The sequence below is a fragment of the Erpetoichthys calabaricus genome, chromosome 2 (assembly GCF_900747795.2).
Source record: "Erpetoichthys calabaricus chromosome 2, fErpCal1.3, whole genome shotgun sequence".
Taxonomy (NCBI): Eukaryota; Metazoa; Chordata; class Cladistia; order Polypteriformes; family Polypteridae; genus Erpetoichthys; species Erpetoichthys calabaricus.
Window position 1 is genome coordinate 86,880,150 of NC_041395.2, and position 16,927 is coordinate 86,897,076.

Here is a 16,927-nt window from a genome sequence, read left to right on the forward strand (position 1 = left end):
CTAAATTGGCCCTAGTGTGTGCTTGGTGTGTGGGTGTGTTTGTGTGTGTCCTGCGGTGGGTTGGCACCCTGCCTGGGATTGGTTCCTGCCTTGTGCCTTGTGTTGAATGGGATTGGCTCCAGCAGACCCCCGTGACCCTGTGTTTGGATTCAGCGGGTTGGAAAATGGATGGATGTTTATGTTTATTTTTGTTATTGCCTCATACATTTCAACTGCTGTATCTGATGCCGTTACAGAAGGACAGTCTGAAAATTATTTTTGAAGCATTTGTGGGTAAAACTCAGAGAATTTTACTTTTGTCATTCATGAGTGATATTTTTCCGAACCCTGCTGCTTACACACGAATTGTACTGAGCCTTTTGGCCAATTATGCCGCCCCCAAAAATGTGCCGGAGCGAACCGCACCCTCTGCCCGCCCCTAGCTACGCCATTGTTAAACTTGTACCTGGCCCTTCAGGAAGAGAGCCGAAGGCCTGGAAGGACCCTCCACTTAGACCTGAGGAGAACATGCAAACTCCACACACAGTTGCAAGGCAATCTATGGAGAGAAACCCAGCAGTGCACCACTGTGCCTTCTGTAAGGAAATAATATAGTATGACACACAATATTCAAAGTATAGATGTTAAGGAAAGTCATTTACAGAGAAAAACATTTACATTCCTGAAATTCTTTTAATACATTTAAATAAAAGTAAGTTACACGTTATGGAAATCAGTGAGTAAGATGTGATGTTAGTAGAGCTTAACTTAAAAATCTCAAAGTTGCAGGCTCATGCTGCAGGGTCTCTTACAGGCTGATGTAGTGTGTTTAAACTAAATGTTAAAATGTGTGTCTGTCCGGTCACATTGATGATTGTAGTGCAACAGGAGAGTGTGATTTGTGAGAGACTCATTGAGCGGTTACTCTCTACATTACTTCATAGATCTGCTTTTGTGTACACGCCCTAAGCCTATACTGAGTGAAGAGCACTGTACAAAAATAAGATGAATTTGAATTTTAAAAGATTTATATTATATATAATGCCATGAAACGGTAGTTGCCACATTCCTGACTTCCTGTATTATTACAATTGTTTGAGTTTGAATGTTTTCAGGTCTAAATCTAATATTAGATGAAGATCACCTGAGTGAAAATATACATTTCTCCTTATGTCATTTATAGAATGAATTAAGGTATTCAGCATCAACAGGCAGAGTGTGAGGAAGTAATTGCCCCCTACACTCTTAAAAATAAAGGTGCTGAAGTGGCTCTTCAGAGCAATGTCATTGGGAAATCATTTTTAGTTCCCAAAAGAACCAGCCAGATGAAGGTTCAAGAAAGAGCCTTTTAATTTAGATCTCCATCATGTTCCATAAATAATCATGAATAGACAATAGCCGATTTGTGAAATACCAATGGGTTTCTGGTTTCAAAAGGACTGTTGTCACACATAATAACAGGCCCAATTCGGGTTTCATGATCTTCGGTATTTTGCTAGGTAGCCTACTGCATATAAAAGATTTCTGTTTTGTCTACATATTAGGAAACTTTTCAGAGTGCAAAGAACCAACTTAATTTGCAAAGAACTGTTCCCAGAATGAAATGGTTCTTTGTCAAGTACGGACTCCACAAGGAACCACACAACCCAGTAAAATGTTATTAATGAACCATCACTTTTAAGAGCTTAGTCATTCAATCAATCAGTTTTTTTTATTATTTTATGTAGTATATTTCATAGACGTGCCCTTTATCTATCTATCTATCTATCTATCTATCTATCTATCTATCTATCTATCTATCTATCTATCTATCTATCTATCTATATACAGTATATACAGTAAATATATAATGCTAAGGGTTATCTGTCTGTCATGCAAAAACTTGCAAACCTCTGGGCCTTGGAACTTGATTTTGGTCTTAATTGAAAGCTTATGCCATGATGTGTGCAGCATGACCTATGAATTGGACTTGTGGGCTAGTAGTTTAGCAATGCATCATGGCTGACTGAAAAAAAACAGCTGTGCTTGTACCCTGTCTCAGGAAAGTGACATTGGTGACATCTGCTGACAGTGAGGCACATTGCACAGGCCAATGGAGCTCCAGGTACCTGGTGTTGATTTAATAGACAGTCTTTATTACTGTATATGAGTCAGATAACCCTCCCACAACTCTAACCATAGTGTAATCGAGAGGAGCTCTGGAGGTCTGCAGCTAGACTTTATGGTGCCCATTGCAGTCACCTCCACTTACGTGGAGCTCCAGGGTGGAGGCTCATACTGAAGCAAGAAATCAGCTTGTATATAGAGCCATTGAGCCAGGGTACAAACTGCAGAACAATAAAAGCAGTAGCACCATCTGTTTAGTGTAAAGTGCAACATACACAATGCAAGCACTGACAGAGAGTGACAAACAACACGTTATAACTTCCTCAGGACATGCAGAAACAAACTGTTTACAACACTGAGTCAACCGCTGTGACCATCACATGCAAGACGTTTAATACAAGATACAGAATGCAAGGATGAGGACAATAGAGAGGTGCTTGTCTACAAACGAGCAGTACTTTGGACATTTCCTGAGTCCTAACTAGGAGTCCAAAAGAAAGCCATATACACGACCACAGAAGTAGAGGTGTGGGCTACCTCCACTACAGAACTGAGCTTCAGGTTTTTTTCAAGTCATACACTGTGAGTGCAAAACACAGTGATACACATAGAGGCAGATCTGATGTGAAGCTTAAGCTTCAGGGCCCCTAGTTCCTGAAGTGCCCCAAAAGTGACTTTACTTCACATTGCTTAACAATTTTGGGTGTTTACTGTATGAGAAGGTTTTTTTTTTAAAATAATAATATAGTGTAATTTAATACAAAATAATTGTCAAAAAATTAAAATTTAAAGGATATTAAAATATGTAAAAAATAAAGTTTGTGGTGCTCTGTCATGGAACAACCCCTTTGAAGAAGATAACTGTAGTTACCAGACCTTGTTGCTGGTTGTGAAGTAGCTCCACCACTGTATATACACCATTAAGGCAAAAAGGTGGCAGCACCCACGGCCGAGTGACCTGGGCTGGTGTGTTTTGTAAGAAGCGCATGAACCACCTTTATTAGAGGATTGGAGGACTGAGTGTTTTCTAGATCACAGTAAAAATTTAATTTATAACTATAGAAAATACTATCACATAAAAGGCAGCCAAGACTTGTCCCCACTGAGCTTTGACCTTATCCTCCCAGTTTGTCGTACTTTGTCTTGCCTCTGCATGCTTGCCTAAACTCCAGTAAGTCCTGACGCTCCAGCCCTACACCAGTCTTTAGAGTTGTCCTTTCTGAAGAAATATACACCCTGTGGAAATGTAGAGGTGTGTTCAAAATGATAAAATGTAGCTCATAAACCCCCTGCATTCTTTTTACAAAGCCTCCTGGTAATGATTAATACTGTGCTTGTAAGAAAGTACCAAGTTTAAATGAGCTACACTTTGACAGTGAATAATTAAAATATCACGGAGCAAGACTTCTCTGAGGAAGGGCCTCTTGTTTATACTGTATGGTAGTCTTTTATTCAGTGACACAGATGCTATCAACCTTTTCATTTTATGAGATATATCCACTGAAGAAATCAACGGTGGAAGCAATGTTAACAAATGGAGACACTATGCAGGGAGCCACAATCCTTAATCAAAGGGTGAGGAATATAAAACGGTGTAAAGACATGTTAGTATTACAGATGATATAAGGGGTACACCAGTAGATTGGTTCTGTACAGTGAGTGGATGTTAATGTGCCCAGTTATGTCCTGGCATCCTATCTACTGCTGAGTCCCCTCTTCTACCTGTTGCCACTTGCATGAGGTGCCCCATATCAAAATCCTCCTGTATTTGATTAAGTAGGCTTAGAAAATTAAAGTTTTAGAAAGTAAACATGAATACTTTTTTGCTATGTATTTTGTATAATTTTACAGTATTAGTTTTTATTACGTGACTCCTTTGTAAAAAGGGCATTGTTGTAAAAAGGATATTATATTCAAAATTAAAAATAATCACCTTAATAGGGGTATTCAAAATTAAAATTAAGTGCTATTTTTCACCGTTGGTAGCGCATGAAAGTAATAAAAAAGGATACCTGTGATGGGTGTATTAGTGCCTCTAAATTGGCCTGCCTTATTGTAGGTGGGTATGAGGTGAGGATGCCCTGTTGGAGGAGTGGCACCTTATCTAGAAGTGCTTTTGGACCTCTGAACTTATGCATTTAGCGCTTTACGTTTCTCCCTTTTGCCTTTGTCATATATTTTGTTACTTCTGATATTTTTATTTTTGCGTAGAATTATGTAATGTCAACGTTAGAAATTGGATCAAATGTCTATAAGCAGGGCCGCTGCTGGCCAAATGGGTGCCCTAAGCAGAAATTTACTTTTGTGCCCCCTCCCCCAAATATTACGGAAGTAAAAATAAAATAATAAAAAAAACACCTACTATAGGGGCCAAAATAGAACTTTATTCAAATAAGGTGTGCTTAGCCTACTCTGCGTTCACCGTAAAATGCAATATATACGTTTATATTTTTTTTTATTTGTATATGTATATTATTAATGTTAATTTATTATTATAATATATAAAAACGATTTTTTTGAGCAGCTGGGATGGTGCCCCCCTGGGAGTTGGTGCCCTACGCAGACTGCGTACTCTGTGTATAGGGAGCGGCGGTACTGTCTATAAGTCATTAGAAGTTCCACCAAATGTCATTAAATCATTACTACGCGCGTGTTTCGTGTTACCGCAGTCATATTTTGAAACTGTTCACCTCATTCTAATGTTATTTGATTATGAAATCACACCTGCGCTTTGGAACCAGTGTGACAGAACACTCGTTCTGAAGTACGATTGGTGGATAAAGCTGTCATTTACCAGTAGCGATAATCTGATTGGATACAAAGCAGCGCTGGCTTCATTCCAAGCGATACTTCGGTACTTTTCGCGTGTTCCTACTAGCTGGCACCGAGGTGTGCCGAAGAGGAACTGACAGTGTGTGAGGAGCTACTCCTGCCAATCAGACACCATCTATTCAGGACGCCTGCATCCGGAGGTTTCAGGTGTTCTGTTTCAGTTTATGTTACCGCCCTTCTCGTGTGATGTAGTCGCTGGAGTCATTTCAAAAGTACAGCACATTAAGTGGACAAAAAGTAGCTGCTGTTTGGATCGACCTGCCAGTGGAGAAAGTGGAGCGCAATTTGGATTTATTCAAGAGGAACACCATGAACGCAATGTCTCGAAGCTATTGTACTTACACAGACCTAACGGAGAATGCGTCAACGGTGAGAGGAAGTATCGATCGTGCCTCTAGTTTCATTTATTATTTTATCATCTCAATGTTACTTTAAAGTTTTTACCATAAAAGGAGTAGAATAGAGCCTTCCAGCGTTTTATTCTAAACATTTTTTCTGTAATCGATGTAAACTGATGTGAACTAAATTTGTGCAGTTGTGATGCGTTTCATAGGATGAATGTTCATTAATTACATCTTTGTTATATATCTAATTTTTCAGATAAAGTAGTTACCATTTAAATTTGTCCGATTTTTGTCGCGGCCCTGAGCAGGTGGTGGAGGGCAAATTTAAAATCTTTCGTAATCATTTTTAGAAATAATGCCGGGTCACATTACAGTCTGGGACAAAAGGGTCTGGAAATGCAACCTGGTTTGCTTTCATTGACGATGCCTGCTTTAGAAATTTCAGTGAGCGCATTTGTCATGATTTGATCCATTTAATGCTACAGTTATTGCAATTCCTTGATTAAATGTTGTAGTTTGCTGCAGAGGTGAAACATTTTATAAACTACAATTTATAGAAACATGTGTACATTGTTTAAGTTTAAATAACAAAACTGTTGTTATTATTGCTAACAATGGACTTGCTCTCCATTCAGGATGAGTTCCTCCTGCCTTGCAATTATTATACAATTATAAATAAAACTTCCCCAGTGAATATTGAAGAATATTTCCATAAATTGTGGGTTTCAGATTTTTACCTATGAATAACTTTTAGCGTTTTCTGTTCAAAAACCAGTTTCATGAGAGTGGTCACTAAAATGTAACAATGAGATGTCGAGCACTGTTGACATATTTGAAGACTAATAATAATAATCATCATCAGAAAACAACCCCGTCTATCACAGGGCTCACTCACAGACACACAGGGGCCAGATTGGGAATCCCCACTCCGTCTAAACTCAAGGGAAATCAACACAGACATGGAGAGAATGTACATACTTCATGCAGACAACATCCTGTTGCAGGATTTTAAACATGGAGTGCTGTGATGGGGCGGTAGTGCTATCCACTGCACCACAGTATCAGAGATGATGAATATTATTATTATTATTATATTGCCATTGCTATTTTTATACACATCAAACCTAGAAAATATCTGACTAGTCCAGCACTCATAGGTTAAAGTCTAGGATGGGTCTGATCTGCGGCGTGCCGAGTGCAAGCTTATTACAATTCAGACATATCAGATTTGATTGTATCATATGCATTGGTTTGGGTGGATGTCTTTTTGTAGTTTTGGGGCTACGCAGCAGCATTCAATGCAGAGAACATAAGGCAGCTGTATGCTGAATTAATTAAGAAAAGGATCTGCATGCATAATATAAAAAAGATCCTCACTATAAGAAATTTTGGCCACTCATTGTTTGCCTACCTTGGAATAACTCACTGAACTTAAAAATGGACAATTTTTTGCTTTAGAAAAATCAATAAATCTTTATTGTGTACTGAGCCTTTCAGACAGATACAATGAAAGAGTAGACGAAAAGCCTGGTAGAAGAAGACATGTTAAGCAATGCAGTCAAATTCTGTAACCCACAGAAATCAACAACATAGACAGCAGAGAGAAGCATAAACAGATTACAAATGATAGCCAAGCAAGAAACATTATGAATAAGCCATGCAGTTATTCTGTCTGATTAACACCTCCTTATTTTCTTTAAATTAAACTCCCTTTAGAGTTATTTGGCACAAACATTGACTGATTAATGGAAAAGGTGACCCTATTGTATTATAACAAAGAGAGTATGTGTATAAAAGTAGCGAGCCGTTCTCTGTCTACCCTTCCATATTCTAATTTCAATGACTCAAGCTTTAGAATAAAGAGGGCCAGGGTGGATCCCCACAGGCGCTAAGCAGGAATCTTCCCTGGGCAGGCTGCATTTCATTCACACACACACATACCGGGCCAGTTTAGAGACACCACTGTGTGGTTTTGGAAGGACCCAGAAAAAATCATACAAACACCACACAGACAGGTCAGGATTCAAATGCAGTTTTCAGGAGTTGCTTGCTGGTTCTCCAGAGTTTCAATAACCAGAGCAAAGTTAAGTGCATTTTTGGTTTTATTTTGAATGCAGTGAAGCCCGTACAACAAATGCCACCTGAGGTAAAACATAACAACATTTTCAAACTGGCTTAATCCAATTCAGGATTGCGTGGAGTCAGACTCTATGTTGGAGCTCAGTGCAAGTCTGGAAACAGCCTGGGAAAAGACACTCACACACATGAACCAACAGCAACACTGGATCTGTTTGGAGTCAGGGATTAACTTAACGCGAAAGTCTTTGGAGACGTGGGAGTAAAACCAGAGTACCTGAGGGCAACCCATACGGGACACAGGAAGAATGTGCAGATCGCATATGGATACCAGTGTGTAGGATTCAAACCTACGGAGCTACATCTGTAAGGCACCTGTACTAACCATTTCACCATCTTACCACTCAGAATAATACATTATTCGTCATAAATACATTTGTCAGTGCATACTTTTCCAAATCTTCTTCAGAACAACACCGTGGTTGAGTGCCGTCTGTTTTACTTCAAGCCACAAAGCATTTTTCTACGGCAGCCTTTACAGATGATGACTTCATCTTAATGCCACCTACAAGCCTGTTATTGACAGCAGCAGCTCTCTGTTATCCAGGCCAGAAGTTTTTATGTTTGTGGGGGGGGGGGGGTTGTTGTATTTATTTATTTGTTCATTCGTTTGTTTGTTTGTTTTTGGAGCGTCTGTTAAAAAAATCCCCTTTGAGAATAAAAAAAGTGTAATCTATCTATCTATCTATCTATCTATCTATCTATCTATCTATCTATCTATCTATCTATCTATCTATCTATCCTACCGTCTTAAGGGAAGTTGTCACTTAATCAGAGATCTCAGAACCTGAATTCCTAAAAAAAGCAAAAATGTAAATTCATAGAACACAGATGTCTGTGCAACTATTAAGTGAACAAACTCTTGTTAATGGCAGTTGGAGATATTTGGGGCTCATGGTAGTTAACTGTAGATAAACAAAACACAGAGCGGTTGTTACTTTAAACAAGCAGCACGTGGAGAGGTGCAAGTTAGACAAGTTAAAAAAAGAATTAACTGTGAAACTAATCGTGTCCTTCATCCCTAACTCAGTACAAATTGCTGTCTTCCCCACAGGCAAATATTTCACAAATATTTCAGTGCTGTCAGTTACTTACTAAGCAGTTTTTGGTTTAAAACTTGTGACTGCATTTTTCTTTTGTGTGTTCCATGTGGTGTCCCTCCCATTTTTAAAGTTTAACAACCAGATTCCTAACATTACTAAGCATTATCTTAGAAGTAGGAAGAAAAGTAGATACTCGGTTAGACTTATTGAAAATTTAAAAACATTTTACTTTGGTCAGTCCTCGTAATGCATTTGGAGTTCCATCATGAGAAATGAATGTTAATAGTGTCTGATATTGCTTCCTCATGAACCCAGAATCCTGGGTTCAAATCCCTCACTTGTTCACTGTCTGTGTGGAGTTTACATATTTACCCCATATCTGTGGATTTTACTCATGATACTCTTAGATTTCTTCTCACATCCTACAAAGCGGTGCAAGTAGATGATTCCAAAATGGCCTGAGTGTAAGTGTGTGTAAAAGTGAGGCACCAGTTTCGCCAGCAAAGGTTCTGCCCCTCTGAGACCCCCGTTTGGATTAAGTATGGTTGACAATGCTTGTACTTATGTAGTGTGCACTGTGGATTCACCTGCAGAATGATTTCTTCTCTTAAGCATTTCTATTAGTTTTGTTGATTTTATGTGACAGCGTTCATCCTATGCATAATCTGTTTTATATGTTTATTTCTATTTTTCTACCCTGTATATGAGGAAATTAGCTTTTTAATTTACTTTTTCTAGGATTATATTATGATTTTAAAATCAACATTTACCACACTTTCTGAACATTTTAGTTTTGAGTAATATGTGGTGAGTGGCCACTTTTATTATAATAGTCCTTTTTACTCCATCCAAATGTAAAAAAAGAGTATCATCCATCGTTTTACTAATCCAATTAACCAATTCAGTGTGGCAGCAAACCAGTTAATGCAACATTCTCTATTTTTGAATATTGCAGCCATTCTGTGTTACTGTTTAGGGCAGGGGTGTCAAACTCCAGTCCTGGAGGGCAAAAGTGGCTGCAGGTTTTCATTCTAACCATCTTCTTCATTAGTAACCAGTTTTGCTGCTAATTAACTTCTTTTGCCTTAGTATTAATTAACTTGACTCAGGCCCCTTAGTTATAATAGTGAGACACAAAACAAGCCGCCACATGACCAGGTCACCTGTGCCCATCTCACACAATATCTGAAAATAAAGGAAGGTAGAGGTCTCAGTAAGGTTGATTTCTCAGGTCATCATAACACATTGATTGTGTTCTTAGAAAAAACAGAATATCAACAGTTTTGAAAATGTCTGCTGTGGCAGAATGAGAGCAACAACAGGCCGTTGAATTAAATAATGGGTTTAGAATGGGCTTCTCATTAAGAAACTGGCTGGAGTGAAATTGGTTGGAGTTTGAAGTCCCAATTTGGCTGGTCATCTGTGGCTCATTTCATGTCTCATTTCCGTTTGGCTGCCATTTAATGAAGAAAGGAATACATTTAGAGGACTGAATCCTTAAAAACAGGGCTATTAAAATGAAAGGGAAAGGAGTTAATTAGCAGTGAAAACTGGTCACTGATTAGGAAAAGGGTTAGAATGAAAGCCTGCAGCCACTGCGGCCCACCAGGCCTGGAGTTCGACACTCCTGTTTTAGGGACTAACAATCCACCTCATAACGCAAGTAAGCAGGATGTGTGTTTTCAAGAAACAGTTGTTAAAGAGTTCACTTTTAGAATCCTCTTTGGACTGTTCACTTGCTGAAGGGATCTGACATTTAGACACAGACAAGCAGACCATCTTCTTGTTCACGGTGAATATTTGCTAATGTAGAAAACGATACACAGAGAAAACAAAGCATGTGCCAAATGTTTAATCTTTAGAAGCATTTTTCACAGCAAATGCCATCCCAAAATCATGATTAGTAAACACTTTAATATGCAAAAAAATGTAAATTACTTTGACTGTTTTAATATTATATTAGATCATAAAGTCTGGGTTTGAACATGTGGCTCTCGTGGCTTCAAGGTCAACTCCTTAATTACCACCACCACCACCACAATACCTGCAGCTTTTCAACAGCACACAGATGCCTTTGAGCTTGTTGTTGCAATCTGTTAGATTTATGCTCCTTGTTAGAATTTGGAGCTGTGACCCATGTGGCACCAATCACTACCACCACCTTGCCTAAGACATTTGAAGCAGCAGTTGCCTCTGAGCTCATTCCTGGATTTGGTTGCTTGTATTTTCTGTTCTATGAATCTGAACAGTTCATAGCTTTAGCCTGCCCGACCTTTTCACACGTGTTCTTCTTTATTTGCTGATACTGTACGCTGCCGTTAATATGTGCCACTGTTAAAATTACTGTGCAATGTGTGCATTGGGCCTGTGAACTGATAAGTTTTTGTGTAACATGAACCACTTCTGGCCTATAAATGTCAGACTTTTTGTGAATAACTGCCTTAGAACAAGAGAAATGATCCTTTAATTTACTAGCTTGCCAGGGATGCCAAACCATAAAAACAAAGGGCCAATGGCAAAACCTATTACACTACCCAACATTATTAGCATATATACAGTATCTGTGCGTGCCAAGAGAAAGAGGATGAAAACAGTCCACAAAGTATTTTTTTTTTCTGTTAAGTATTAATGGACGTGCGTAATTGGAATTTAGGAACAATGTAAGCAATGAAGTAATGGCGCCACACCCCGTAGGTGTACATGTACTGCCTGCGGGTATTCACCGTAGAAGTGTTGGCAGTGGGGGTGGAATAACATATTTTGGGTTTTCTGTATTACTTTATATTATTCAAAAATACAGAATGACTCATTATTATAGAAAGAAAAAGGTTTTGAATATCCACTCCAAAGGTAATGTTATATGTATTTTTAAATAAAGCCAGTGTCACAAAGCCAGACAGTTAATTACACATTGATTCTCGTTGTACTCAGACAGGACTTAGACCATGGGCGGACTGTCTGTGCTGAATGATTTTTTTTCCCTTCACTTGTTTTTTTTTTTTTAATTCGGGTGGATATTTGCTTCTCATTCCTTAGGAACGCAATTTTCTGTTGTAATTATATCTTTCATTTATCAGGTACATGGACTGTTCAAATATGCAGTATTTGAAACATTGCCCTAAATAAATTACGACAACAAGATGAGGCATATTCTTGAGTGAGAAAGGAACATACAAGACGTTAATTTCTGAAGAGTTTGATTAATTAAGAAATGATGCAATGTTACTGTGGAACCATTTATAATGTGTTGATTTTAATATCTATTTAAAGAAATAGACCAATGCTATGAAACATGACTTTAGGATTTTTTTGAATAATCAGTGCTACTGACTAGAGATATTAGATTGTGACCCTTAAAAAGAAGTTCAACCATTGAATCTCACCTTACATACTTTATTAATCTTCCATACAAATAATTTTGATAGTTCTAGTAATATTTTCTGTTTTGAAATATAAGCAGCATAGAAGGATGGTGTGATGGTGCAATGTTTACTGCCGCTGCCTCACAACTTTAAGAGAATGGCTTCAGATTCTGCTGTGGCCTATCTGTTTGTGTGTAGAGCCTACACTCGGCAGGTTATGGTAGAATTGTGGTGTTGTTGGGCATCTCTGTTTTCTTCCTACCTGTAAAATTCTTTATATACATTCGCATCAGCTGACTTTAAACAGAGACCCTCAGTTGTTTAGCAGCAGTTACTTTCTTCCACTTCAAACATCTGAGAAAATAACCACAATGTTAAAAACCATCAAAAAAGAAAAAACGAGCTTAAGTATACAACTGATGAAAAACACAAAAAGAAATACTTGAGTAAACACCATAAAAACAAATGAAAATCATAAACATCTAATAATACATACTCAGATTTCAGATTATTCCAACCAATTACCTGTTTCAATTAACAAGAATACACTTTCCTGTAAAATTGTATTTTGCAAAAACCAAGTCACTAGGAAAAACAGAAAATAAGCAGGAATTGATCTAATCCAGAAATATTTTACTCATGGGCGATTGTATATAGCATGTTCAAGAAAAAGCAGCTCATGTGACCTAATAATCTTCTTATATAATACGCTACCATGGCTGTTCATTTGTCTGTCCAGAATTTTAAATCACCTGTAGTTCACAAACCATTTGAACTATTGACCTGAAATTTGGTACACATATACTACGTGACCTCTAGTGTCTGCTTTCGTGGAGATGATTGACCTCCAAGGTTATTCCTCTTTTTATTTTTATTTTTATTCGCCATCACTTCTCCTACCTCTTCATATCCTAAATCATTCTTGAGGCAGATTGAAGACTTAAGTGCCAGCTTAAGTAAAAAATTAAGGAAAACTTACAAAGTAATTGCAACACAAACACTAACTTAATCAGTTTTAATGCGAAAAGATGCCAACAAAAGAAGAGAAGAAGCGGGCTGATAGGGTGGAGGAAAGAAGAGCTGCTCAGGAAGCAGCAAGCACATCAACCTCTGAGCAAATGAATGCTATATGTACAGAGAAAGAGTTTGAAATCTAGGAATGCTCAAGTCAAGTGTATTCGTGCAGTGCGCTGTTACTGGTATTATGTAATATTGTCTGACTGGCAGGACTGGTGTGTGTGTGTGTGTGTGTGAATGTACTCTGTGATGGCCTGCCCTGGAGCCCTTTCCAGTGAGGCTTTGTACCTTGTACTTCATGCTGCCATGTGGCCTCTCAAGATCTTTAACTAGTTAAGGTGATTCAAAGGAGTTGCTGATATACTCCTACAGGCACAGATATAAGGCTTCCAGACCACTGCCTGCCACCTCACAATAAAGTGGTTCTACGTGCATATGTAAAAATCTTTGAACTATTGAAGTGAATGACTGTTCATATGTCATAGTGAAGCACATCCAGGCAACAAAACAACAGCAGACAAAGTTTCAGGGCTGAAGATCCTTTGGCACATTTGTAGCAAAGTTATAGACTCTTTTCCAAGCTCACTTCCTGTTCTTGTGTCTTTGTTTCCAAAGCAGTGTCTGGTAAAATCTATTTAAAGAATACAAAAATATCTGCTATGAGACCTGCTGATACATTTAATGAACTGGCTGCAGTTATCAAGCTGCCTTACTCTTATCAGTTGAAGGGTTGCATTTGGCAGTTTAGCTGTTTGTTGGCTTCCCTCCCCTGCTTTTTCACAAAAGAATTTTGAAATTTGATACCATTTAGAATTCCATGGTTAAACTTCCCAGAGCCAAGGTCAAAGAAGTCACAGCAGGAATGTTAGATTTCCATGAGAGTTACACCTCTGGGCTGGGAAGGCGGGAGACGGGAGATCTGCTACTAAATCTGTCTACTGTCATTTGTGGGGATTTTATTGACTTAACAAAGACTGATTTATGAATGTCTGCTCCCTTGTTAAGTTCAACGTCCAGTGAGCTGCATTCTACTTTGCTATAAATTGAAACAGAATGAACATTGTGTAATCAGCAATGTAGATTTTTGTGGTTCGCCTTGTTCAGATAATAGAGAGTTAAAGAAAATGTGCCGCAGCTGGGTATTAAGGTTACAGCTCCAGTTTTCAGCTTCATTATGTTTCTAAAATTGTAGTCTTTAATTTGACACATCACAAAATTAGGCGATGACATGTTAACTTACTTAGCCTTAATGAAAATATTCATAATGTAACATTCACAGGCCTGTTTAATCCAATTCAGGTTCACAGGTACTGGAGAATATTTTAGCATTATGGAAGGAACCAGCACTGGGTGCACTGCCAGTCTAGAGCCCACTAATGCGTGTTATTATTCATTTAAACTTAGAAAAAATTGTACAAAGAATGGTAATCCATTTTAAAATATTCTCAGTTGCCCAGTTAATTGTCACAATTTATACTGTATATTTGTAATGCAAAGTTGACTGACTTATTTACTCACTCACTCGTCAACATAAGCACTATTTCCCATTTAGTTGAAAAGCTGAAATTTGGCAAGATTGTACATCTAGGCGAGCAAGAATCATCTAAGAAAGGACATTCCTAAATATCGCTATTTCGGAGTACCCCCTCTCTAACCCCCAATAGAAAAACTAAATACCCTAAAATCTCATAAATGCTTTGACTGATTTGATTGAAATTTGGTGACATTGTAGAAAAAAGAAAATGAATCGTCATTTTTATTTTTTTTTATGTGTCGCTATTTGTTGATATTATGTTAACTTACATGCTGTATGTGGCACTGACAGAAAAAGATACAGAAGCGATTGACAGCAGCACTAGCCAAAAGGGTGGCCGGATGACTGAAGAAGAGAGGGTGTCCTAGACAGGAAAAAACAGACGTACAGTAATCCTGTTGGTCATGTCCAGTGAGATGTGAAATGGAAAAGAGAAAGTTTGGCAAAGTTCAAGAAAGATGAGAGGCTCAATGATTAGCAGGTACGCTAGCTAGCTCCAATGGTGGTGCCAGACACTGTGGCTGTGAGTGTTGTTGTGGCTTTACCAAAAGCAAACAGGCAAGGAGAGAGAAGTGGAGGTGGAAGTGGCATCCTCAGATCTAGGACAAGTGAGACAGATTGTGCAAGTTTAAATTAAATGGGTCCCCCACAGGCTATTCCATTAGAATATACATTCACATCTATGGACTTTGAAAGGGGACCCCCACCCTGCTCTCCAAAGTCATTTACATTTACGCACATGTCTGATTAGTTTGAACGGGGAATGCCCCACCCTCCCTCTCCACCACTCTCCCAAATTATTTACGTATCCAGTCGCATCTGCAGACTTTAAATGGAGACTCCCAATCATTTAGGAAGCTTCCAAACCATAGTACTGGCAGAAAACAGCTCTAAAAGTAAAAACATTCAGTTATATTATATGAGCTACGTAAATGTGCAGCCTGTTTGTAACAAGTTAAAATAAATCACAATTCAGTGTTAGCACTTTATTTATCTGCCTAAAGCAATGGCCAAAAAAAAAATTATAAGCTTGAATATACAACTGATGAAAAACAAGAAAAAAAAATACTTAATGACGTAAACAAATTAAAATGGCAAACATCTAATAATGATAATAAAAATATATGTTTAAATTTCAGATTATTCCTACTGATTACCTGTTGCAATTCAAAAGAGTACAGTTTCCAGCAAAATTCTGTTTTGCAGTGACTATCAAAAAAAGCCAAGTCACTAGGAAAAGCAGGACTTGGTCTAACACAGGAATGTTTTACACACGAAGGGCTGTGTATAGCATGTTTAAGAGTAAGCAGCTCCAATGACCTAATGCTATTATTATTAGTCGAATGATGCCTTTATCTAAGGCATCTTACAACATTTGCAAAATTCATTTGGTTACATTTAGTTCTTTTTTTAAGCTGGAGTACAGACAGAGTGAAGCTCATGGGCACACAGTGGCAGTACCAGGATTTAAACCCACAGTCTCAGGTGCAAAGCCTCAACCAGTACACCACTCTGCCTGCCAATAGTTAGTCCTTGATTAAAAACTACAAATATCCATCCATCCATCCATTTTCTAACCCGCTGAATCCGAACACAGGGTCACGGGGGTCTGCTGGAGCCAATCCCAGCCAACACAGGGCACAAGGCAGGAAACAATCCCGGGCAGGGCGCCAACCCACCGCAGAACTACAAATATTTTATACATAAAAGCACTTACAACTAGGTCCATAAATATTTGGACAGAGACAACTTTTTTCTAATTTTGGTTCTGTACATTACCACAATGAATTTTAAATGAATCAACTCAGGTGCAGTTGAAGTGCAGACTTTCAGCTTTAATTCAGTGGGGTGAACAAAACGATTGCATAAAAATGTGAGGCAACTAAAGCATTTTTTAACACAATCCCTTCATTTCAGGGGCTCAAAAGTAATTGGACAAATTAAATAACTGGAAATAAAATGTTCATTTCTAATACTTGGTTGAAAACCCTTTGCTGGCAATGACAGCCTGAAGTCTTGAACTCATGGACATCACCAGATGCTGGGTTTCCTCCTTTTTAATGCTCTGCCAGGCCTTTACTGCAGCGGCTTTCAGTTGCTGTTTGTTTGTGGGCCTTTCTGTCTGAGGTTTAGTCTTCAACAAGTGAAATGCATGCTCAATTGGGTTAAGATCAGGTGACTGACTTGGCCATTCAAGAATTTTCCACTTCTTTGCTTTAATAAACTCCTGGGTTGCTGTGGCTGTATGTTTTGGGTCATTGTCCATCTGTATCATGAAACGCCAACTAATCAGTTTGACTGCATTTAGCTAGATTTGAGCAGACAGTATGTCTCTGAACACCTCAGAATTCATTCGGCTGCTTCTGTCCTGTGTTACATAATCAATAAACACTAGTGTCCCAGTCCCACTGGCAGCCATGCATGCCCAAGCCATCACACTGCCTCCACCGTGTTTTACAGATGATGTGATATGCTTTGGATAATGAGCTGTTCCACGCCTTCTCCATACTTTTTTCTGGCCATCATTCTGGTAGAGGTTGATCTTGGTTTCATCTGTCCAAAGAATGTTTTTCC

The 16,927-nt window shown here is 38.4% G+C and overlaps 1 protein-coding gene across 2 annotated transcripts in view; it reads left to right on the forward strand.

Moving 5' to 3' along the window:
• The window catches only part of tuft1a (tuftelin 1a), a 62,670-nt gene that overhangs the window by 1,674 nt on the left and 44,069 nt on the right, over positions 1 to 16,927 (forward strand). The window contains exon 1 of one of the 2 annotated variants that reach the window (XM_028794040.2): positions 4,985 to 5,286. The exons of the other annotated variant lie outside the window; for it this stretch is intronic. Coding sequence (XP_028649873.2) covers positions 5,227 to 5,286 — 60 coding nt within the window. The 5' untranslated portion in view covers positions 4,985 to 5,226. Of the gene's footprint in view, positions 1 to 4,984; positions 5,287 to 16,927 lie in introns of those variants that run through there. 2 annotated transcript variants of the gene reach the window in all.